The sequence below is a fragment of the Rattus norvegicus genome, chromosome 15 (genome assembly GCF_036323735.1).
Source record: "Rattus norvegicus strain BN/NHsdMcwi chromosome 15, GRCr8, whole genome shotgun sequence".
Lineage (NCBI taxonomy): Eukaryota > Metazoa > Chordata > Mammalia > Rodentia > Muridae > Rattus > Rattus norvegicus.
In genome coordinates this window covers 2,311,397-2,335,366 of record NC_086033.1, presented here as the reverse complement: position 1 = coordinate 2,335,366, position 23,970 = coordinate 2,311,397, and the positions used below count along the sequence as shown (strand labels likewise).

The 23,970-nt window shown below is 45.1% G+C and overlaps 1 protein-coding gene across 7 annotated transcripts in view; it reads left to right on the top strand.

Moving 5' to 3' along the window:
- Nucleotides 1-1,213: 1,213 nt before the first annotated feature.
- Lrmda (leucine rich melanocyte differentiation associated) overlaps nt 1,214-23,970 on the top strand; it is a 1,059,015-nt gene continuing 1,036,258 nt past the window's right edge. The window contains exons 1-2 of one of the 7 annotated variants that reach the window (XM_063274631.1): nt 1,214-1,506; nt 8,387-8,487. In XM_063274631.1, the coding sequence (XP_063130701.1) occupies nt 1,477-1,506; nt 8,387-8,487 (131 nt within the window). In that variant the 5' untranslated portion in view covers nt 1,214-1,476. The remainder of the gene's footprint in view (nt 1,507-8,386; nt 8,488-23,970) is intronic. The other 6 variants (XM_063274629.1, XM_063274632.1, XM_063274634.1 and 3 more) reach the window with 6 other exon arrangements.

The window sequence follows — 23,970 nt, the reverse complement described above, 5'->3', positions numbered from 1 at the left end:
TTTGGCAGGCTGAGCATTCAAATTAGAGGAGAAAGGGGGGATGTGGCGGCGGGGGTGGGGGGCAGTGCAATGATATGGTTCAGCTGATAAAGGTGACTACTGTCAAGCCCAAGGACCCTAGTTAGTCCTTCTGGACCCATGCGGTAGGAGAGAACCAACTTCCTGAAGCTGCCGTCCATCTCTTCATGTGTGAACATGAAGCACACGCGCACAGGCGCGCGCGCACACACACACACACACACACACACACACACACACACACACACACACTGTAATAATAGTTTAAAAAATAAAGGGGAAGAGGGGAAGAGAAGGCCCCAGCACAGCCCCAGGAGCAGTCTCTTCCTGACTGTCTCTTGGCCTTCTGTCTCCAGCACCTTTTCTCTCTAGAAATGAGTCACAGAAGCCAAGGGTTCTCATCCCCAAGGTGAGTTTTAGGAACCAGAGCCCCTCTCCTCCAGAGCAAGGTCCTAGAGATCCTACTTGAAGGCATCTTTCTGGGTGGGAGCTGGTCGGAAAGAAAGTTTCTCGAGTTGCCTTATATGATGGAGTCCTCAGATCTCAGAAGAGTCCTGGAGGCAGGGATGCTGGCCTGGCTTCTCCCTTCAACATTACACTCCACAAGCTTATCTGGTCTAAGCTGTATCTTTGTGTGTGTGTGTGTGTGTGTGTGTGTGTGTGTGTGTGTGTGTGTGTGTGTGTGCTATGTATGTGTACGTATGTGTGTTTAAGCTCACATGTGCTTCACCACAGAACTAATAGCTTTGATTCTTACACATGTCTCTTCCCTTGGAGAAGAATAAGAATCCAAGGGTCCTGAGATTTGGGACGTCATCAATATCAAAAGAGTAGAGGTTTTAGGACTGGCTGACACTTTAAGGGAAAATCCAACCTTCCCTTGTAGCCTTCGCTCTAACAAATGGAAACTCCATCCCACCAGGAGGCCTGTTTGCTGGCTAGCACTTTTAGACTATAGTAGGGACTTGTGTGAAGAAGCCCCTCCTTCCAGCAGTTGAGGGAGGTTATGTAACTTAGATTGTGAAATTCTGGGAAGGCCCAATTCTGAGCCGGGAGCTAACATCAGCTCTGACGACACGTCCGTGATGGGGACCCCTTCACCCCGAAACCTGAGTCTGATGAATGCAATAAAGTTCTGGGCATTGGATTCTGGAGGGGGCACCTTTTGGGGAGCAGGGGCCGTGGAGAAACCGGGCAGGAACTGGGCAGGAGAGAGGAATAGTCGCATGGGGGTTCCCACGCTGGGTGTAGCGCAGCGGGCCACCCGTTGCGAGCTGCCGGGAGGAGGAGGTTCACGTGCACCGGGTTGAGCCAGCCAGCGGCCGCAGCGCTGCTGCACGCAGTTCTCTGTGGCCGACCGGCGCCTAGGGCTTCCGCTGGTCAGCTGACCGCCCAGTGCGGAACTGCACCACCAGCCACCCTGCTCAGTGCCGCCCCGCCTGCTGGGTCCTCTCCACCATGGCTGGGCTCATGGTCAGTGGAACTCAAGTAAGTCGGTGCAAGTGAGCCCCATCTAGTTCCAGGATCCAGTTGGGAATGGGAGGGACAGTGGGGCACAGGTCTCCAAGGCTTAACGTGAGCACCCTTGCCCTGGGAGGTCACATGTGCAGGTGGTGTGTGCCAAGTGTCCACACTTTCTCCAAGTTGAAGAAGAGGTCAGTCCCTTCTTTTGATCTTGGCACATTCTCTAGTGGTGTGGTAAGCAGTTGCGATCCCCCAGCTCCCTCTGTCTCTAGACTCACACTCATCAACGCTGAGGGACTAACTTTTCTACGAAACCCAGTGCTGGTGGCTCATATTTCTCAGGGTCCACCAAAAGCGTTTCGGTTTCTTCTTTTACAATTTGGTTTTAAAAGAACTTTTGGGGTGTATGCTGTTGATACCAGGGCAACCGTAGAAATGATTCGATACATTGACATGGAGGAAGGGGGAACCCATGGCAGCAAAGTGCATAGAGTCACCAGAGTCACAATGAAAACCACAACGTGCTATCTGGCCGGGTGCTGGAGGAGGTCTGTCTTCAGAATGATCTTTCTTTTCAAGACTGGTGGAGGCTCCCCTCCCCCACAGTTTTACTCATCTCCGGCTTCTTGAAGAGGTGTCACTAGGACACAGGAACACCAGATGGCAGACACCTAACAGCGCCCGTTTTCAGCCTTGAAGTAAGGTCTCTGTGTTTGGAGCAAACTCTACCAGGCTGAGCAGGGCCTGGTATCTGCTGAAAAAAGGGATGGTTTCTCTTTTGCTTTTTCCTCCCATGAAGCCAGCACTTTCACTTTGCAAAGTTCTTCTCCACCCCAGGGAAACAGGGTGAAAGTTCTCCCTTTAGGTGCAGAGCATCAGGGATAAAGGAATGGTTCCTCCTCAGAGGCTTAAGATTTTTACACATGGGAAACACAAAGAATGCCTGCCGGGTGCATGCTACCAAAGGAAACTACTTTGTTTCTTTTTAAAGGGTATTTGGTAGTTCATGCTTTATTGAGTGACTACTATGTTCCAGGCATGCTGCAGGTGTTGATAGAAACGAGTTGAATTACCATCTCTCTGCTGCCCCTGTTGACCTCATCTCCTACAATCGCTGGCTCTGCCTGGAGCCTCAGACAGGCACAAGTCCAGAGTTCAGAAGTGAGCCTGCCAGGTTACTGTCAGCCTCTGCAGAATGGGCAGACAATGGAGATCTTATTCTGAGCCAGGGAAAGGGGGCTTCCGGGAGTGAGTTTGACTTCCTAGGAAGAGGGATGTGTGCCTGGGAAGGGGGCCTGCCCCTTCATGCATCTGCCTAGGGAGCAGGGTTCCCCTCCTGTGCACTGTGGTCTCTGCATTTCTGGTCCCAGCACTCTTTGAGTGTAGTTTCTTCCAAGTTCCTGGAGAACTTGACAGCAAGGTTGAAACTTCCCAAAACTTCCTTTTTCTTATCTTGTCCTCCTCAAGACTTGATGTTTCCGGTACTCCTAAGGGTACCCCTGCTTCACAAGGCTCAGGGCCATCTGCTGACTTGTCGTTAAGACTTTTTTTTTTTTTTTTTTTGGGCCCTGCCCAATATTTCAAGATAAATGGCCAGGAGGAGGTAGGAAGGTTCTGGAGTGCCTTGGGGTGTCACTGTCTCCTTTCCTACACCATCTGGCTCTGGAATATTTGCTAGCATCTGCTCCACACAATGTATAACAACCCACTGTGAGAGTAGCACCTTGGGTGTGCACAACTCTGACAGGTAGTTCCTTTTTTTTTTTTTTTTGAAAATACCCATTTAGTAGGATGCAATATAATATTCCAATACATGAATATAATGTGTAATGATCAGAAGAGTAGGACTGGTGTATCAATTATAGTAAACACTTATCATTTAGTTGCTTATGCTAGAGATGTCCAGTTCTCTCTGCTGGCTGTTTTGAAACACAATTCACAGTGGTTATCACCCATTGCCATGATTAGAAGATATTCCTTTTAAACCTCTTACCAGTTAATATTCCAGTCAACCACCACTGTGTTTTCAGGTAGGCCTTTTAATAAGTAATTAATTTGGTGCTGGACTTCCACATGCTAAGGAAGCATGCTACCACTGAGTAACATTTCCAGCCCTAGATCCTTCTTTTAAAAAGTAAATCTTTAAAATTATTTATTTTGAGCTGAGTGTGGTGATACACAACTTTAATCCCAGCACTTTGAAGGCAGAGAAAAATCTCTGTGAGTTTGGGGCCAGCCTGGTCTACAGAGTGAGTTGTAGTACAACCAGGGCTATTATAAAGAAACTCTGTCTTAAACAAACAAATAAACAAACAAAAAGAAACAAAAGGAGACAACTGATTCCCATAGATTGTACATGCACTTTCATACATACATACACACACACACTCACACACACTCACACACACACACACACACACATGCACAGGTGCCCCCACACAAATAAACATAACTTAAAAAGATTTATATTCATTTGTGTGCCTTTGTCTGTGTAAGCATATTGTATGCGTGCGTGCGTGTACCCAAGAAAGCCAGAAGGGCACATCATGTATTGTGTTGGTTAGGTTTTTGCCAACTTGACACATGCTAGAGTCATCTGAGAGGAGGGAACCTCATGGGGAAAATGTCCCCATCAGATTGGTTTGTAGGCAAACCATGGAAAGCAAGCCAGTATTTGGAGTTCATTCTTGGTCTCTGCTTCAGTTCCTGCCTCCAGGTTCCCTCCTTGAGTTTTTGCCTTGCCTTTCCTCAGTGGACAATGACCTGGAATACTCAGTCCAAGTAAACCTTTTGTTCCACGAGTTGCTTTGGGTTAGTGGTTAGATGCAGAAGGCCATCCTTGAGTACATTGTAAACTCCAGGCCAGCCTGAGTGCGTGCGATTCTTTGGACAAAGCAAACTGTATAAAGTAGACTATGACAGATCTCCTGGAGCTGGAGTTACAGGCAGTGGTGATCAACCAGACATGGGTGCTGGCAACAGAACTTGTATCCTCTGGAAGAGTAATGAGTACTCTTGGCGGTTGAGCCATTTCTCTAGCTCAATCTACCCTGACTCTTCTTAAAGTGTATGTGTGTGTGTGTGTGTGTGTGTGTGTGTGTGTGACTTTTGAGAAGCCCAAGGGATGAGTTATCATTTTCATTATAATGTAACTGAAATATCCAAGAATAAAATTGGATGCAACGTTTTCAGTACTTAGAGAACATGCATCCTAAAGAAAAGGATGATTTAAGTGCAAGGGAAAGATCTCAATAAAAAAAAAATTAGAGAGGTGGCTAGTGATATTTGTTTGATGCTATACTGGTGCTCCTGGGGCCACTGTGGGCTGATGGCTGGTGTGGGCCACTGTGGCTGATGGCTGCATGCAAGTGGGACAGTCGATGGATGCTGTCCTGTCACTTTTCTCTGTTAAATCTTTTTATTCATTGTGGGCCTGACCTCATTTGACTTTCCTTGGCTTGAATGCTTCATTTATATTCAATATAACCTCCTCCTCTTTTCCATTAATGTATGACAGCGACAATTTGTGGCATGGACACAGCAACAGACAAAAACACAAACTTGAAATTTGGGCACTGAAATCTTAGGCTTAGGAGAGAATGAAAAAAACCGATCCCCCTCCATTGGGATATTGATCTGAACAACAGCTATTGACTGGGCGAGTGCTTTTCATATGCTATTTCAGTCCTGTTACGCAAGTACAATGGGGACCACACTGCCCGATCCCAATGGCTGTCTCATGAGGATGCAACAGATAACTGGACTGCACGGGGCAGGCATTCATTAAGTGTTATTGTGCCATCGTAACTGCTCTTGGTGGTAGTTGATGGCTGTACTTGATAAGTTCAAAAAAGAGGAAGCAGGGACTGAGAGTCACTCAGTTGGTCCAGCATCTGCCTGGCTTGCACAAGGCCCTGGGTTTGACCCAGGCAGGAGGAGCAGAAGCTGGAGGTCATCCTCAGGTACATAGTGAACTCTAGGCCAGCCTGAGACACATGTGACTCTCTGAATGAAGAAAACAAAAGAGAACAGGTTCCATTGCGACACATCCAAGGAAACTGGTGCTTGAAAATGGACCTGGGGCAACTCTTCTGGTGAGAGCTAACCTGGTAATAGATTGAGGTCGGGGGTGGATGGGTAGAGGCGGTGAGGGTGGTGGGAATGGTGTGGTAGTCGTGTTTGTGTGTCCCTGGGAATCTGGTGACTGACAACTTAACACAGAGAAAAGTTGTCCTGAGGGTAAGCACTCTGTGGTCCTTACGTTGGAAAGTGTTTATTCACAACTCAGAACTTACCAGGCTCCATCACTGTCTCTGTGTTATGTTGAGAGGACGGTGGAATTCTTCCCTATGTGAAAGTTGAGATCTGACAAGCTGGGTCCCCTCTAGATCTAATCCTTGCCTGGTGTACAAGGACAGGATTCAGCGTCTCTATTTAAAGCTAAGCTTACCTACTTTGAATATCACAGGACTCTTATGTGTTGATGGCCCAAAATGGTGGTGGCACGTGCTGGGTTTTAGAGCGAGCCCCATGGACCTGGAGGGTTACAGAACTTACAGAACACGTTATAGATTGAGACCAAGCCTGCAGGATTTACTGGGACCTTAATAGCCTCAATCTCTCTTTGGCGAGATCCTTCATCTGAGCACGGAAGCACAACTTACTTTATTAACATAAATGCTGTTGGGGTAGATCTCTAACCCAGATAAGCCCGTGCAATGAAAACGCAACTCAATTAATATGAATTCAAGCTGTGCGCCTAGATTGGGCAGATCTACCACTGCACTACTCTACTCCCCAGCTAGGAGATCCCTTATAACTTCCTGTTTCTCCAGGCTACAGGCTTCAGCTCCATCTTCCTTCCACCTCCTCTCCCCAGTCGTTGCCTTCTCCCTCCTTCCTCTCCCCACCAACTCTTCAGCTCCACCTTTTCTTCCCCTGCCCAATCACCGGCTCTAGCCTTTATTTTACAAGTTAAAATGGGGAGAAGGTTCTGATGAAGTATGTGTTTAATCCTTGTCCTAGGCAGCCCCTCTTGCAATTAGCATCAAAATACAAATAGCACCAGGACAACCTACAAAAGCTGCAAAAATGAGTCTAATATAGAAAGGGGACAGATTGCTAGATTGAAGCAAGATCCCATTTTATATAATAATGATAATAATAATAATAACAACAATAATAACAACAACAACAATAATAATTTATTTTTGCTATTTTCTTGGGTCAAAATTATTTTATTGGGCCATTAAGATAATCCAGTGTGTCAAAGCAGTTGCCACCAAGCATGATTTTGATCCTGGGGACCTACATGTTAGAAGGAGAGAACTTCAAGTTGTCTTCTGTCTACTAAGTATGTACCATGGTGCACACATGGACACACACATGAGAGAAAGAAAATACATACATGTTAAAAATTAAGAATTATTTCTCCTTCCTTTTTCCTTAGAGGTGTATAAAACAGGGGTCTCACTCCGCTACTCAGGTTGGCTTTGAACAAATTAAGTTGCCCAGGCAACTGCTTTGTCTGTGTTGAGATTATAGGAGTACCCATAGTCCGTACAGTCTTACCCTGCCGTGAACGCGGTAGAACGCGGTAAAGAGCAGTAGTAACCAGAGTGGAAGATGTACCCATAGCTGCCATGGCGGCATGGATGGCTTGAAGGCTTATTCCATGGGAGGAAACTTATGCCTGGCATAGTTGTGGCCAAGAACCAAGGTTGTTGAGAGCCCCAGAGATGAACCCACTACTGTTATTCTGATAAATGGTCATAATATCAAAGGGGCCTCCAAATTCATATCGCTAGACTGTGGCTTAGAGCAGCTCTCAGGTCTCATCAGAGAGGTTTCTTCATGCAGTTGGAGATGGTTAATGAACAAACACATAGCTGTTCAAAGTGCAGAGACCAAGTGGGCTAACCTGGGACACCCACATCACTCTTCGCCAACAGGGGCTGTGAAAGAAGTGGGTAAGGAAGACTGGAAGAGCTAGAGCTAGGGGAGGACTAGAGCGAAACTAGGACCACGACAGGACCAATGTACAGCAGTGTGGTCGGTCACCCTCACACGACCTGGGCATGATCAAGTCACGGAGTGGGGCAAAACGTGCAGGCAAAACCGTTTAAACAAAAAGTGGCCTTCTGATGTAAAACCTTAGAAATGCTGGCCACATGCCTAGGCCTTGTCAGTACTTTGTAAAGAGTGTGGTGGGTGTTTTTTTTTACACACAGAGGTTCTACAGTGGAACTCATGGCCTCTTTCCTGCCCAGCTTGTTTTAATGCCTTGGACGTTCAATTATGGGTTCAACCTGTGGCCTGAAGGCCGCATACTATCACCAAAAGCTGTGAGCACAGCCCAATACAAAATCATGAACTTACTTTAAGTGTGTTTTTGAGTTTTTTTTTTTTTTTAAAATAACTCTGTGGCACAGTTGAGCCTGAGCTTTGTAGATTCGATTTCTGTGGCAGGGTTAGAGGGTGGAAGGAGCACTTTTCACAGTGACTACGGGGATCGTTTCTGAAGCCAGAGAAAGGGCTGAGGCCTGGGAGAGTATCCACCCTGTCTTCTGTCTTCTGTGAGGGTGAATGTAATATGGGAGGAAGAGAGAGAGAAGACCCAGATGGGCAGCCATCACAAAGGTCAGGGTGGGGGCTGTTTGGTCACCTGTACCTTATCCAATTTTAATCTAATTTCTGCTGTGTCACAATATATCCCCATCAACCTAACTATGCCAGGAAGGGAAAGCTGTTGCAGAGTCCCCCAAAATGGCAGAATTGGTACAGTTTAGCCTTTTTATGTGGAAGAGCCACCCTTTAAGGTGGAAGGAGGAAGCAGTCATGGGATTGGCGGCTCTGGGTTGTGAGTAGCTGGGTAATTTCCATTTTTGTTCCATTGAATTTGCAGGTGTCCTACGTAGGCCAGTACTGCAGAGAAATTCCAGAATCCCTGGGCCGGGACTTTGGACATTTTGCAAAGAGGCTTGACCTGAGCTTCAACCTCTTGAGGTATGTAAACTTTGAGAGATGCAAGCCAGGCCTGGGCTACCCAATTCCCTCCAGGACCTTGGGGTAGCAGGTTCAAGTCACAGGTCCCAGCTCTTTACAGGGTCTCGAGAAAGATGGGACCACACACCAGACCTTGTTGCAAATGATCTTGGAGATCACGCCTGGTCTTCTAGTAAGCTGATGTCTAAGAGCATCTGAGCCTGGTTCACCTCACGACTGTGGGAGGGTCTTATACTTTTGCTTTGTTCTTTAGGGGTGTTTAGCTTTGTTTCCTAAGAGTGACTGCCTCTCACAGAGTGTAGCAAATCAAAGATAGTGTGTGTGTAGGTTATGTATGTTTTGCAGCTTTGATGTTTTAAATATTCATGAGGATGCTCTCTCTCAAAGGATTACTGTTGGTGTGAAGTGGTGGCAGTGGTGGGGATGGTGTGAAGTGGTGATGGGGGTGGTGTGAAGTGGTGATGGGGCGGGAGGGGTGGTGTGAAGTGGCGGGGGGTGGTGTGAAGTGGTGATGGGGGTGGTGTGAAGTTGTGATGGGGCGGGAGGGGTGGTGTGAAGTGGCAGGGGGTGGTGTGAAGTGGTGATGGGGGTGGTGTGAAGTGGTGATGGGGCGGGAGGGGGTGGTGTGAAGTGGGGGCAGTAGTGGAGGTGGTGTGAAGTGGGGATGGTGGGGCGGGGGTTTCTAACTCCTGTTTGAGTCTCTGCCAAAGGTAAGTGTGATCTTGTATAACAGTCTAGTGGAGGACAACATTTCATGTCTTCTTAAAAGGTGATGTGTTATGCTGGTGTGTGGGCTTAGCAGAGGAAAGGCGATAGCACTTGGACAGTAGGTGTTGGTGGGGCAGGTGGACAAGGATCAGGCTTCTGTGTTTAGGCTGTTTTTTAAAAGCGCTATTCTGAGTTCCAGCCTGCCCTCTACTTGAAACCTGACCCATTCCAAGACCCAGGTATGTTTCTGCTTCTAGTTCTTAGGGTTTTTGTCTCTCTCAAAGAGTGCAGATACTTGGGAATGAAGAATCTTGTGGGAAATGGATAGAACTCAGGACACTGGCTCTTAGCAGGTAGGAGAGAATGGCAGTTTCAGAAGTCAGCCTCATGTGGGTGCCTAGGAGCTGGCACAGTCTACACTGAGCTGTGTGGTCTCCAGAAAAGGGGTGTCTTGATAGGGGATATGTATCCCGGTATATGCACTCCCTGACTCCCCAGAAGTTCTTAGTCTTTGGGTGTATGTGGAGATCTAAATCTTGCAATGCCAATGCAGAAGGTGGCTAAATGTAATGGCTGCCCCTAGAGAAATCCAGGGTGCTTTGTGGTCGCAGTGTCAGAGAGAGGACAGAGTGTAAAACCTGGAGTGAACTGGGTCTAAGATGTCCACACCTTACATAGCTCCTCTGTCTGGATTCAGGCAAGAGGTTCTACCCAGTGCCCCATGTTCTATCCATGTGGGTGGCCTCTAGGGGCCCAGGGCCTCATGGCTTGGGGGTTGTAGCTGCCTGGCTGATGTCTGATGGAAACTCAGAGGTGGGTCTGAGGAGGCTTGGCCCTTTGAAGGAGCATGTTAGTGGGTGCTGGTCATGGAAGTGGGAACTGTCATGTCTGAGGAAACCACTGTCTTTGTTTACCTGGGTCCTGCTGACTCATAACTGATAAGATGCTGGCCTGGGAAGGCATGGGGAGGCAGGGGGAGGGAAAGAACTCTTGGCTCTTGGGGCCCAGATTGATTGTGTCTTCCCAGTGTGAAAGATCGTAAAGTTTGATGATGGAATCTTATTTGTCTGGTTTTGTCTTTAGTGTTGTTCCTTAAAACAAACAAACAAACAAACCATTGCCCAAACTACACTAAGACATAGTTTTTGGGGCCGGTAAGGTGGCCAGAGTTAAAGGTTCTGGCTGCTAAGCTTGATGACCTGTGCTTGATCCTCAGGATCCACAAGGTAAAAGGAGAGAACTGAGCCTTACGGGTTCTCTGACCTCGATTACATGTGTTATAGCCCATGTTCACACCCTTTCCAATACAGACACGTTAAAAAAAACTTGCACCTTGTTATTTCCCTCTCTAGAAGTGTCAGGGAAGCTACACCCTTGAAGTCTCGCCAACATGGTTGCCTACACAAGACCTGAACATCAGTAGGGAACTACAGGTGGTTGAGGGATGCCGGGAGGGGGAGCGATCAGCTTCTCCAGGAAGAGCACACTGACTTCTTACCTGGTGCTAAGCGATGTGATGCACTTTGAAAACATACACACAAATAACATTACACAGACTGGGCTGGTCGTATTTGTGGATTCAGGAATACATACATGTATACATATGTGTAGCAGTTAAAGAAAAAGAGGCCATGGATTGGAGAGAGAGCAGAGGAAGGAGTTGGAGGGAGGAGAGAGAAGGGGGGAAATGATGTAATTATATTATAAATTCAAAGAACAGAAAAAAAAACCCAAAGAAATACATGCTCGGTGTTTTATTCCAGTGGCTTTGCAGCCCCAGGTCTTGTGTTTAAGCCTTCATATTGAGGAGAATACCCTTTCTCCTGGCATGGGCTTGGTGCCTTTATTTAAGAACACTTGATCATGAATGGATGGATTTATGTCCCAACGCTGTACTGTGTTCCACCGTTCTGTGTGTTTACCATGTGCTGGCACTGTATTGCCTTGGCAACTCTCTCCCTGAAGTGCATTTTGAAATTAGGTAGTTTACTTGTCTCAACTTTTCTTCCCTTTGCTGAAGGTCATGTTAGCTGTCTGGGGGTCTCCTGTGGTCATCTGGATTTTGCGAAAAAATATGTTACCATTTTTGTAGGGATCGCATTCTAAGTATAAAGTCCCTTTAGCCACTCATCCAGTCAATAGACACAGACTCCATGCTCATTTATTTGTATTGTCTTTAAATTTCTTTCAGAAATGTTTTATAGTTTTTTTTTTTTGTTGAGTAGATCTTTTACTTCTTTGGTTAAATCTACCACTAAGTATTTTATTTTTTTTCCTTCAGCTCTGTTGTAAATGGGGTTGTCTGCTCACCCATTCTGTTCTGGATTATTCTTAGTGTATAGAAATGGAACTGATTTTTATATCTGGCAACTTGCCTGAATTTGTTTTTGATAGAATCTTTGTGCTCTCTCCTCTCCTCTCTCTCTCTCTCTCTCTGATCACAATGTGTGTAAATAGAGGCAATTTTCTTTCTATTCTTTTGATTTATATCCTCATTTTTTTTCTTGCCTAATTGCTCTGGTTGGGGCCTCTAGAAATAATACCGAAGAAAGTGACAAGGGTATCCTTGTCCTGTGCGTAAGGAGAACCTTCCAGATTGTTACCATCTAGTGCCATGTTTTCTGGGGCCCAAAATACAGACTTCTTATTTTTTCTCTTAAAATGAATTTTAATCACCCATAGATTTCAGTAATGTGACATTCAGTAAAAAGTGTAAGACTGTCTTTGGTTACCACATATAAAATTCCGGATTCCCTCGCAGCTCCTGAAAACATAAACTTCAGGTTCCAGGAAACCTGTATCTGCTACTGTTATGCATATGGTATAAAGGCCACATTTAAATTATTTACTATTTTTATTTTATGTGCATTGGTATTTTGTGTGTCTGCGTGAGGGTGTCTGATCCCCTGGAACTGGAATTGCAGACAGTCGTGAGCTGCCATGTAGGTGCTAGGAGTTGAACCCAGGTCCTCTGGAAGAACAGTGACTAGCTTTTAACCACTGAGCCACGTCTCCAATCTCCAGAGGCCACATTAAAAAGCATCATACTAATTTCTTCAAATGTTCTGGCCCCTGCCTATTAGTAGTGAGTTATCATATCACTGGCTTGCAGTAGAAGTGTCCACAGTCCTCACAATAAGCATTTCACTGGCTTGCAGTAGAAGTGTCCACAGTCCTCACAATAAGGATTTCACTGGCTTGCAGTAGAAGTGTTCACAGTCCTCACAATAAGCATTTCACTGGCTTGCAGTAGAAGTGTCTACAGTCCTCACAATAAGCATTTGTGTCAGTGGCAAGTTTACTGTGTAGTTGGATAGTTTTCCTTTCCTTCAAACATTTCTCCTGGGCTGGATGTGTTCATTTTTGTCTTATCTTATCATTTATATTATATTATATTATATTATAATCCCTGAGAGGCCTGTTTGTTTTCTAATGAGAGACAGAAAGGGTATGAATCTGGATGGGAGGGAAAGTGGGGAAGAAATGGGGGGGGGGAGACAGAGGGGAAGCCATAGTCAGGATTCACATTGAGAAAAAAAATCTATCTTCAGTAAAAAAAAATAATAACCTTCCTCTCAAACAATGTTTAATTTCTTTTATTTTTACATTTATTTGGGGTGTGTACATATGTGCTTGTGTCTGCATATATGCATGTGTGTGCCTACGTCACAGCATGAAAATAGAGGTCAGAGGATAACTCCTTCCCCCATGTGGGGCCTTGTGATTGAGCTGAGATTGGCTTGGTGGCATTCACTTTTACTAGCTAAGCCATCTTGCCAGTCTAAGTTCAGCAATTGTGTTTAAGAACTCAGATCTTGGGCTTGGAGAGGTGGTTCAGCAATTAGGAGCACTTGATGCTCTTGCAGATGTCCTGAGTTTAGTTCTCACTATCCAAAGTGACTCACAGGTGGCTGTAAATCCAGTTCCAGGGGCCTGATGCTGTCTGCTGGCCTCTGCAGGCTCGTTTATTTACATGCATAATTAAAAATATACACAAGGGCTGGAGAGATGGCTCAGTGGTTAAGAGCACTGACTGCTCTTCTAGAAGTCATGAGTTCAAATCCCAGCAACCACATGGTGGCTCACAACCATCTGTAACGAGATCTGATGTACTCTTCTGGTGTGTCTGAAGACAGTGACAGTGTACTCATCATATATAAAATGAACAAATAAAATCTTTAAAAAAATATACACAAACCCCATATATATATATGTATATATATATGTATATATATATACATATGTATATATATATATATACATCTTAACTCAGAGTTTTGTAGTCATCATTCACTTTTTAAAGTCTGTATCTTTTAAAACTTGAGTTTATTTTTTGACAGTTTTGTATATGTGTATGATATGTTCTGGTCCCACTTACCACCCCACCCTCTCTTGCTCCTCTCCCACCTCCATCAGCCCCCTCTTCTTCTCCATGCGTGCCCTCTCCCAGTAGTGTTCCTTTTTGATTTGTGTGCTTTTGTTTTGTGACCTACTGGATTTGACCAGGATGCCCACAAATGGCCATGGGTATGAATTATTCATTGGAGCACGGGAGACTCACAAGCAGTTACATCACTGAGGCCAATGACTCTCCCTCCCCCAGGAGCCATCAAGGGCTTTCCAGAGATTGGCTGACGGAGACTCTTCATTATACGGAAGTGCGCATGTCTATACCTGACTCACTGAGTTTCTTATCAAAGGGTATGGAATTTGGTCGAATGCGTGCTCCTGGATCCGAGGTGACCATGCGGCTTTCATCATTTGTTATTTTGGCAAGAGCTGCGATGTTATTGATTTGTGTATGTTGTACCAATCCTGCCCCACAGTATATAATCCCCTTTAACGTGCTGTTGAATTTACTTTCTGGTACTACTAAGGATTTCCAAACCTTAAGTTTATCAGAGTTATTGGCGATGTTTCTGTCCAGCTGTGGCACAGGGGCAATGCTGGCTTTGTAAGAGGCATTTGGAAGTGTTCTTTGTGTTTACGCTATTCTATCCTTCTGTTATTTGAGACAGTCCAAGGATTGCCATGAACTTTTTTCTCTTTGGTCGAATGTACTAGTGAGTCTCCGGAGACCTTGGACTTTCTTTGGTTGGGAGTTTTGATAACTTAATTGCCTGCTTGTTATTGGTCTGTTGCAGGGCAACTCGGGCTGGCCAGGTTCACACTTAACTCTTGCCAAGATGCTAAAAAGGAGGCATTAGTCTCTAGGCACGCACGCACGTGAGAATAGCCTTCTGTGTTGTTTTGTTATTCGCTTTCAGCCACATGCCCTCTTCACTGTGAATCACCTTCAGAAAAGAGTTCTGTGGGCATGGGAGGCAGGCTGGGGCAGAGCACGTGGCTAGCATGGATGAGACGCTGAGTTTAATCCCACACTGGAGAAGACATGAGGGTGGTGCTACAGTTATCCCCCAGCTTGCTGTTCCTTTGCTGAGTGTTCAGAAATCAGGCTCTTACCGCCGAGCGTTATATATGACCTGTCAGATGGCCGTGCATTTTGCCTTTTGATTGTGTTTTTACTTGGCTTCTGGGGACACCTGAATGGTTAGTAATATCATCATCATCATTATTATTATAATTATAATATTCTTTAAAAAGAATATTATTCTTTAAAAATACATGTATGCATCCATGTATGCATGTATACATATGTACATACATAGATACATGTGTGTATGCATACATACACAGTGCATCATACATACATTCATGTATATATACTTGCATGCATTATACACAGATGCATACATACACACATATATACATGCATGCATACATACACAGATGCATGCATACATACATACATGCATATATATACACGCACCACACACAAAGAGTTCTGTTCATTTTCCTGTGGGTACCTATCATACTGGCAGAAAGATAATGACGAATTTTAAAGTTTTGAACTTTTGCTTGGTGGTAAGGTGTGTGTTCTCCCACTCCCATTACAGCTATGGCCTTCTGTATCAACTAAAGTAAACCCATCTTCCTATCCCTTGAGTTGTCCAATAAGTTGGTTAGTTCTCCCTGATGAAGTCACAAACTCAGTTATGTTTTTTTCAGTGAGTCTTTCTGGAGATTAAAGTCTTTGGAACCACTGTGCGTCTTATCAAGTGGTACGTTGGGAATGGAACCATGGGAAGAAACCCAGATGAAACCTCTGTCTCCTTAAAAAGGCACAAAGGCTCCTGTCTTCTGTCTCTTCATCCTGGGCCTGTTTCTTGTGATGGATGGGACCCAGCTCAGCTACAGGAATATGGCTCAGATGAGTCCTAGAGCGTAATGTCCAGGTCAGCTCCTGTTATCTTCTTGGAATGAGCATGTGGAGAGTTAACTGACTGATAGGAGGAGTGGCGCACTGTGCCTCGAATTTATCATGGATTAACAGCCACACTCTAACATCTATATTTATGTGAAATACTTAAGATTTGTTTGTGATTTTTTCCCCCTTAAAATCAGTAATAGTCTATGTAGAAATATTGGAAAACTCAGGAAGGCAGGCAGGGGACAGCTTTCCTCTCACATTACTGATAATAGTATCAGTTATACACCTGTGTGGCCGTCCTCGTCTTTTCAGAGCCATTAAAATGATGCATATATTCAGATTCTGTTCGAAACGTTTCTTATTTGGGTAAATATCGCATAATAATTAAAATTCTTCGTGTGTGTGTGTGTGTGTGTGTGTGTGTGTGTGTGTGTGTGCGTGTGTCTGTAGGTTAGAGGACAACTTGCAGTCGTCAGTTTTCTCCTTCCACCATGTAAGTTCTGAGGCTCAAACTCACCGCTCTTAGTGCTAAACACCTTCACCCCGTAGCCATCTGGTAGGCCTTTATATAACATTTTTTGATGGTACCTTAAACCATTCCTCAATGTTGTAATGTTCACTGATGAGGATAGGTCTCATAAATTACTTTGGACAAATGTCCAAGGAAGGACGTTGGTACAGATGCCTGATTGCCTCCTTACAAAAGCTGTAAATACTGGTTCTCCCAAATTCTTCCAAATGATTCCAAATGCTGCCTCTTGAACCCAATGTTTCAGCCAGTGGGCTCCGGATCTGTACCAGGCAAAGAGAGCCTTTGAATAAGTTGTCCTGACATCCGTTTTCCCTTTCTGATTCTTTTGGGAGGAAAGAGTCTCCTCTGTGGCCACATTCTGCTTCTCGGAACACCCTGAATGGTTTCGGAGGGGCACCTGCTCAGCCTGTTGAACACAGCAGACAGAGCAGAGTTCCTGTGGTAAGCAGTGATAAATATGCCCACGTCAATCTGGCAATAGAAGTGAGAGGCTTTAATTGATCTATGGGAACAGGAAGCTTACGTTTTAAAAATTAAATTATTTGCAGTCGCATCTTATTTAGCGCCGCTGATGAATGTGCTGTGTGGCAAATTGCTTAGAAGAACATTCCTGATGGGAGGTTGCTGCTCTTCTGCTTTCTGCCAGGTGGGGGGAGGTGGAAAGGACTGGGGGGTGGGTGTTGCTGTGCCGCTCCAGGTAAGGGTCACCGACTGCCCTCTTCATGCAGCACAGATGCATGTCATGAAATGGGCATTTATCACACTCTCACAGCGTCTTCAGAGACAGGTAGAGCACACGGCATTTGCCCATGTTGCAGACAGTTACCAGGTTAACTTGCAGAGATTAGCAGTGAGTGGTTTTGGGCTTAGACCACTCTGGATCGACCGGCTTCTGTTGCCTACTGTACGTTTAATTGGCTTTGGTCCGTGCGCTGAACTGTTAAGTGTTATGTGTAACCTGTCCCTAGTTGATTGGGACATACTAGGTCTTCAGTAAGCATGGCTACTGTAATAGGTCAATGGACAGAGTGCTATCAAGAAGGCTTAGAGCCTGGGTTCAACCCGATGCATTCTCTGGTGATCACTGGGATTCTTCACAGGCAGTGAGGGCTTCCTCTCTACCATCATCCTATGTTTGCATTCCTCTGTGTCCTTTGGGATGGCCACTGGCCAGAAATTCTAAGAGAGCCAACACATTCCTCTTCTCATATCATGCCTTAGACTTCAACCATAAATGAGTGTGCTTATCAATTTAGCACATAGACTTGAAGCGAGGAAGAAATTTATATTGTGAGACTTTGGAACTATTTTTTTTTTTATTTCAGTGTAGCCTAACCTATCCTAACTGTAATAAACAATGTAGTTTTCCAAGTGTCCCACTATTTTGCTGGTTAAACCATTTCATGTCATATAATTTGAATTTCTGCCAATTAGGAATAAGTCTGAGAAGGAATTGTCTATCTACCCCAGGAGATGAGCTCGCAGAGGATGCGTCTTTGTCCCCGGATCTTCTTTAAATAGTGTCTTTACAGTTGAGGGCTTTGTATGAATTATTTCTGAAACCCAGTGTCCAGGTCTTTTCTGGGTCACACAATGATCCCAGATGGGATGGTGTGAGTAAGAAAGATAGACTGTAAGTTCTTTACAGTTTGGTGTTACCAGTTTTATGTTCTTTAGAACCGTCCCATTCTGCATAGGTTGGAACCAGCATACCCTCGAAGCTGACCAATATGGTTAAAAGCAACACCAGAACACTGACACTTGTTCTGCTCTCTGAGTATTACTGACCGTTCAGGTGTCCTCAGAAGCCAGGCAAAAACACAGTCAAAAGGCAAAATGCACCTGACAGGTCGTATGTGACACTCAGCATAAGACCCTGGTTTCTGTACTTCCAATATTTTCTGGCATGACTCACGGAGACAGAAAACAGCTTGACTACATTAGGCTAGGAGGAGCACTCCGGGGCAGCTGTCAGCCCACGAATGGCTGCCGTGGTACTTTCTTCCAATCACTCCATCTATGAGTCTTCCTGGCTACCTGGATTTCTACTACAGAAGGTAGGGTGTTGGGCCATAGACGGTAAGACAGGGTTGGGAAATGGTGGGCAACCAGAGAGAGTTGTGAGGAGAGTTGTGAGGAGAGCTGCAGGTTACGCCTGAGCTTCATTTTCTCAGGGACGAGCAGACCATGCCCCACTAGCTTTGCCTCAGTATTTCCTGTAGTATTTGTGGGATTTTAAGCACCAACTTTAATTTCCACCGAAACTGTTTTTTTTCCCCTGGAATCTGAGGCCTCAGAGTTCTACCCATCTCTCCACCCTCCTGTCTATTCACAGGTTGTGATTTTGGGGTGTCAGGGTGTCATTGATGTCGCTGTTCATGTTATATCGGAATGGCTTTGGTGCCTTGAGGGCGGGCAGGGTAGGAAGATCGGTGGGGCCTTTAGCTCCTTTATCCTTTCTTGTCGCCGGGTCACCAGGGTCTTCACCACAGAGACCTGCTGCTGCAGGATGCAGTTTGTTGCTGGGGTGGTGACATTGGTAGTTGTGCTGCTGGTTAGTGCGTGAGGCTAGGATGTGCAGTGTTTATCTGGGAAAAAGATCCAACCTCTTCTCCTCAGTGTGTGGATGCTTTGGAGACAGTTTTTTTTTTTTTTTTTTTTTGAATGGGTTTCCTAGATAGACTTCATGGTAGAAACAAACTAGGGAGTAAATATTGAGAGGTGATTGGTGTCCTTTCCAAGGGAGTCCAGGAATGGGGAGTTGAAGAAATGATTCCAGCAATTATGTTTATTTTCTTATTAACAGATAGCAGCTGACACTATGCAGGCCTCACTCCTTCCAAGGCTGGGCGGAACACTTCCCATATGTGTTCTACTGTAGTCCTACATTCTCCAAACGAAACTATCAGAACCCACATCTCACACACAAAGTGACTGAAGCCCAGGGAAGTCCAGATGTTTGCCCCAGACCATACTGATGGTTAAAACAACCCAAGAGCTGGGATTACACGTGCTCAGGTCTGACTTGGGTTTTGCAGTTATTCTAAATTGCTCTTCTGATACAAACTGGCACTGTTTATCTATCTATCTATCTGTCTGTCTGTCTGTCTGTCTATCTATTTACATTGATATTTTTTATTTATCTATTTCTTTCTTTGCATTGATATTTTTAATGACCTCTAAACTTGTGCTTTTCTGTGCAGCAAAGTATCTTCTTTTCTTTGAAATCCCTAACAGCCAATAAAAATAGCTATGGCAGGGTTCCTAGTGCATCCTCAAGATGCACTCCTTGGCCTCAGCTAGAGCCGCACTGGTTCCCCTCCCTCTTCCTCCTTTTAAAACCAGCGTTAGTTTGGGAAGTTTAGTACAGCAGTACCCCAGGAGGCCCAGGTGGACTCAGAAGCCAGTGTTCTCAGAGGACTCACCCTGGGATGCAGTCCTTCTCCCTTTAGGCTGTGCAGGCTCAAATCCAAGATGGTGGTCATGGGAAAAATTATTCAGCCTTGTTGTCCCAGCCCTGGAACAGTGGACCTTGGTTTTTGAGTCAGAGAAAAGATGTGTGTGTGTGTGTGTGTGTGTGTGTGTGTGTTCACTTGCACGTGGACTCGCCCTCCCGTACACTCCCTATCTGAAAAGCCTCTTTCGTCTCCTCAGGGGCTTGGCTGTTGGTGGTTTTAACTGTTCCATGTTCCTGGATGATGAAAGGGAGCCATTATCCTCTTTTTGCTTGGGTGTCTGTGTTTAATTGTAGGAATTTAATAACGACAAATTCTCCTTGGCTGAGACTTTTCATGCCAGCTGCTTTCTCTTTTCCTTTGGACCCTTCCTCATCCGTGCTGTAGTGCAGGGTCACTCAGGGTTTACAAGGAGACACAAACACATGGGCAGGTTTTCTTCAGAGTTGAAAAAAAAACCAGAGGCTCCTCCCTCAGACCCATCATTACAGAGATCAGCTGTGCACCCCCCATGTCCCCTAAGCTGCTCTCCTGATTATACACAGAACCCTGTTCTTCATCCTTCAGGGTGTCTGCTTTTTCTCCGGTTATGCAGAAACAAGAGATGGGCACAACACAGAGAGACCAACAAAAGAGGTTTAGAAGGGAGAGAAAAAAAAGAAAAAAGAACCCTCCTCAACCATTCTCGAGACTTATTAAAAACAATTGGAAGCGAGAGCAAAAGAGGGGGTTCCAGCCCCCGTACAGCCCATCTCCTGCTTCTGGAGAAATTTTTTTTTAAAAGGAAATGTACCATTGTTAAAACTTTTCCCCCCTTGATGGATTTATTTATAAGGTAGAGAAATATTTTCCCCATAATTGGGTAACTCTTAATAGTAGCAATTGCATATTTATCAGTGTGAGGGGCTGTTATTAATGTAACTGTCAGGCCCAAACACATTTCTGCATTAAATCCATTTAGCATGTGCTTTATTCGGGCTCCAGTGTCACCGGGACATCAAAGCCCCACAGGCAGGGAGAGCTCAGTGCCCTGCTGGGGCTGCCGACCAGGCCCTTGATCAATAAATGTAACATGTTAATGCAGAGCAAATAGAATAAAAGATTTCTTTGACAAGACATGAAAAATCACCTTGTGGCAGCTGGCGTGTGATGCATTTCTGGGGGAGACACCAGCAAAGTTGATCTGACAAGTAAAGAGGGAGGATGATGGCTGGAAGGTGCTTTTGTTTCAAACTTCTTTCTTGACCTGTCAGGTTTTGAAGGCGCCTCAATGGCTCTTTTTTTTTTTGTCATGTGAAAATTGTAGTCTTAGGTAGTTATGAAGCAGTTATCTCTTCTCCGGGTTGTGAATGCTGCTGTTTAATTGATTCACTTAGCATTTGAAACTGTCACGCATTAATAATTGCAAAATCCTGTAGATACTGCGCGCGGAGTGTGTCACGCTTAAATGTGTAGTTATCGGAAAATTAATATCCTTAATGAACTGGCGCTTTCAAACTAACATTGCATGAAATCTCTTTGGCCCTTTCATTTGTGAGAGCCACATCCTCCAGTTTGCGGAGAATCACCTCTCGACAGTTTGCTTTCTTGATGCCCGACAAATGCCAGCTTTGCTGTGGGTACATCACATGCTCAATGACAATAAATATAGTAATTATACCGGAGTTAGTAATTAACATAATTGTAGTCAATTACGACAAATACAGTGCGGCGCTAAATAAACGAGAGGAGGAGAAATTAGCAAGCTAATTGATTTGTCTTTACTCGGCTTTCTACTGTAACTGGCAGGGCTGTTTTTCTTGGGGTGGCACGGAGAGGAGGGAAAAAAAATCCCCCACAAGGATTGTTTACAAATAACCCATTTTGTTTTGAAGCCACTTTGTCTTTTGACTTATTAGACTTCACCCCTACTCTGCTTAGCAAGTGGAAAAGAAAGGGAAAAGAGATTTTAAACGCCAAGGGAATGTGTTTTTTTTTTTTTTTTTTTTTTTTTTTTTTGCTAATTTAGCTACATTGAGCTGATCGCTGAGACTAAGGCTTGAGGACTAACACTTCTTCTTTTTTTTTTTTTCCTTTTCAGCTATTGCTTTGCTAAAAGAAACTATTTGTGTGTGTGTGTGTGTGTGTGTGTGTGTGTGTGTGTGTGTGTATGTGTGTGGTGTGTGCAAGGCTGTGTATTGTGGCCTATGCATTTGGGGGGTATTGTATCAGTCTCTCCTTGGTCTTGGTTACCTTTATCCTGTGAAACCCTGGAAGAAAAGGCATGGGCAGGACTGTTGGCGAGTGCTGAGGAGGGGCTCAGCCCAGGACCCCTGCTCGTGGTCTCTTTTTTTGCCTCACTTCAGGGCTGTTAGGGTGCACTGCCTGGAAAGTTTGGGCTGGGGGTCTCAGTGCCCATCCATCTCAAGCTGGTTTATTCTGCAATGCCTGGAGCCCTGGTTAATGGTGTTTATCACGAGCCTCTGTTCTTTGTTCACCTCGCCAATGTGACTGCTGTTCATACCACTCAGGGTTCACACAGCTCAGGGAGAAACCGTTCGTTCGCGCTTGGAGACTCGGGGTCACGTCACAGCCCTGTTTCTTCTCACAAGTTTTAGACACCAACCCCTCCACTGCTTTGCGTCTTGTCACACAACGAGGGTTAGTAACCAGAACCTTCCCAGGTTTGCACGCTAGAAGTCTTGCCTCGGCTTACCCGAGAAAAATCGAAGGCTTTTAGAATATGATTTTTTTTCATCATTTCTTTATCTTATTTACTTACAGCATTCCTCCGAAAAGCCAGTCGCTTGGGAAAGCAGGGATTTGTTGGGGGTTTTCCTCCTGAAGATTCTACTGAGTAGTTTTTTAGCCTGATACAAAGGGAGTTGAGGGCAGCGGTTTTCATGTCACGTAGTGCATAGAATCAGGCATGACCTGGCAGTGAGTTTGCCTTTCCGGGTGCCCTGAAGTGCTGCCACATCCGTGAACACCAGACCGTGCCGTCATAGCTTGCTGTGGTCATCTCTCATGTGTGCTTCATTTGGAAATCAATTTCTGATATCAAAGTATTTATATACGAGTGATTTAAATTATTTACAGTATTTGGACAAAATAGCTTCTCGGCCACGAAGCCTCAAATTATTCTAACAAATGTGTGGGACATTTCTGAGGACATTTTTTTCCTCAAATGTGTGGGACATCTCTGAGGGCATTTTCCCTTTGGCACTTGGGAGGGTCGTGGAAGACACTTGGAACTTTAGCCTGATGTAATTACAGAGGGTCCAAGGAAATGAGAAGATTCACACTGAGAGCTTTGTTTACTCAGAAAAGGTAAATCAAGCTGGAGGTAGGCCTCCAGAGAGGGTGTGTGCTCTTCTGTGGGGGTCTGTGAAAGCTGGTGGGAGTGTGGGCAACAGGAAGAATAAGATTGTGTGACTCTGGAGGGGGTTGTGGGGGACCTGGCCACTGACCACTGCCAAATCATGCTCCTTGGATCATTTTTTGTTTCCTGCGTCTTGACCAGGCTGCTGGGTTTTACATTCTGTTCACTCTTGAATGACACTTAGGTGTTTAGCAGAAACACCCAGGATGTTGACAAAGGAAGCCATTGTGTGTTTATCATGGCCACATTAAAGTTAGGCTAATTAGGGCTAGCTTTGTTTGGCTCCCCATTTGCTTAAGAAATAGTAGCACAAGAGATCATGTTTTTTTCTTTTTTCTTTTGATTTTGTTTTAAATAAAACACCGTGTGCAAAAGTTCCACACTCCCAAGACTCTATTCTGTTTCTCTTCCACACACACACCTCTCCAGAGGCTCAAGTGTTGGATTTGTGAAAGTTTTGCTCTTTAGAAGTTCCTATTTTTTTGTTGTTTGTGTTGTTTTTCTTCTTCCTTTTGTCATTTGATGGGCACCAGCTCTGTGGCTAGATCCTTACAGAATGTGTCTGTGGGGTCGGTGGCACGGCCGGTAAGGGAATGGGCAGGTTGAAAGCCCACTGTCTCTTGCCTTCTGAGCAGCCGTGTGGGTATGCACCTGCCCCACTGGCACTCTAGTCTTTAAGGCAGCATGTTGGAATTGCTTGGTGGGGAGCTTGCTGTATTCCAGCATTGTATCTTTCAGAGTATCTTGATTATTCCCTCTAAATGCACGAGCTAGCCTCCTAAGAGCAGATGATAGCCCAAGACTGGGGAAAGGAACGTGGGGGGTCAGATGTCTGCCACTGTGCTGACAGTCGAACAGAAGGTCCTGGCTGGCTCACTTTTGTGCTTTCTTCTCAAATACCTGAGTTGGATCAACATCACAGAAAGCCGGCTGCCAGTCCACTGCAAGTGGAAATAGCCAACCATTATCCTGAATTCTATTGTTGGAGCTGGGCTTTAGTTAAGAAAATTCAGCCTCTCACAGGGTTTAGAAAAAGGAAGCCTGAAGTGGCTCCCCAAAGTCATTGTCTAGTTCTCCCCTCTGGGGAACACTAGACTTGTCCAAGCCCATGGCATGCAGCTCCAGAAGAATGACTAGTGAGATAAATTTAACGGTA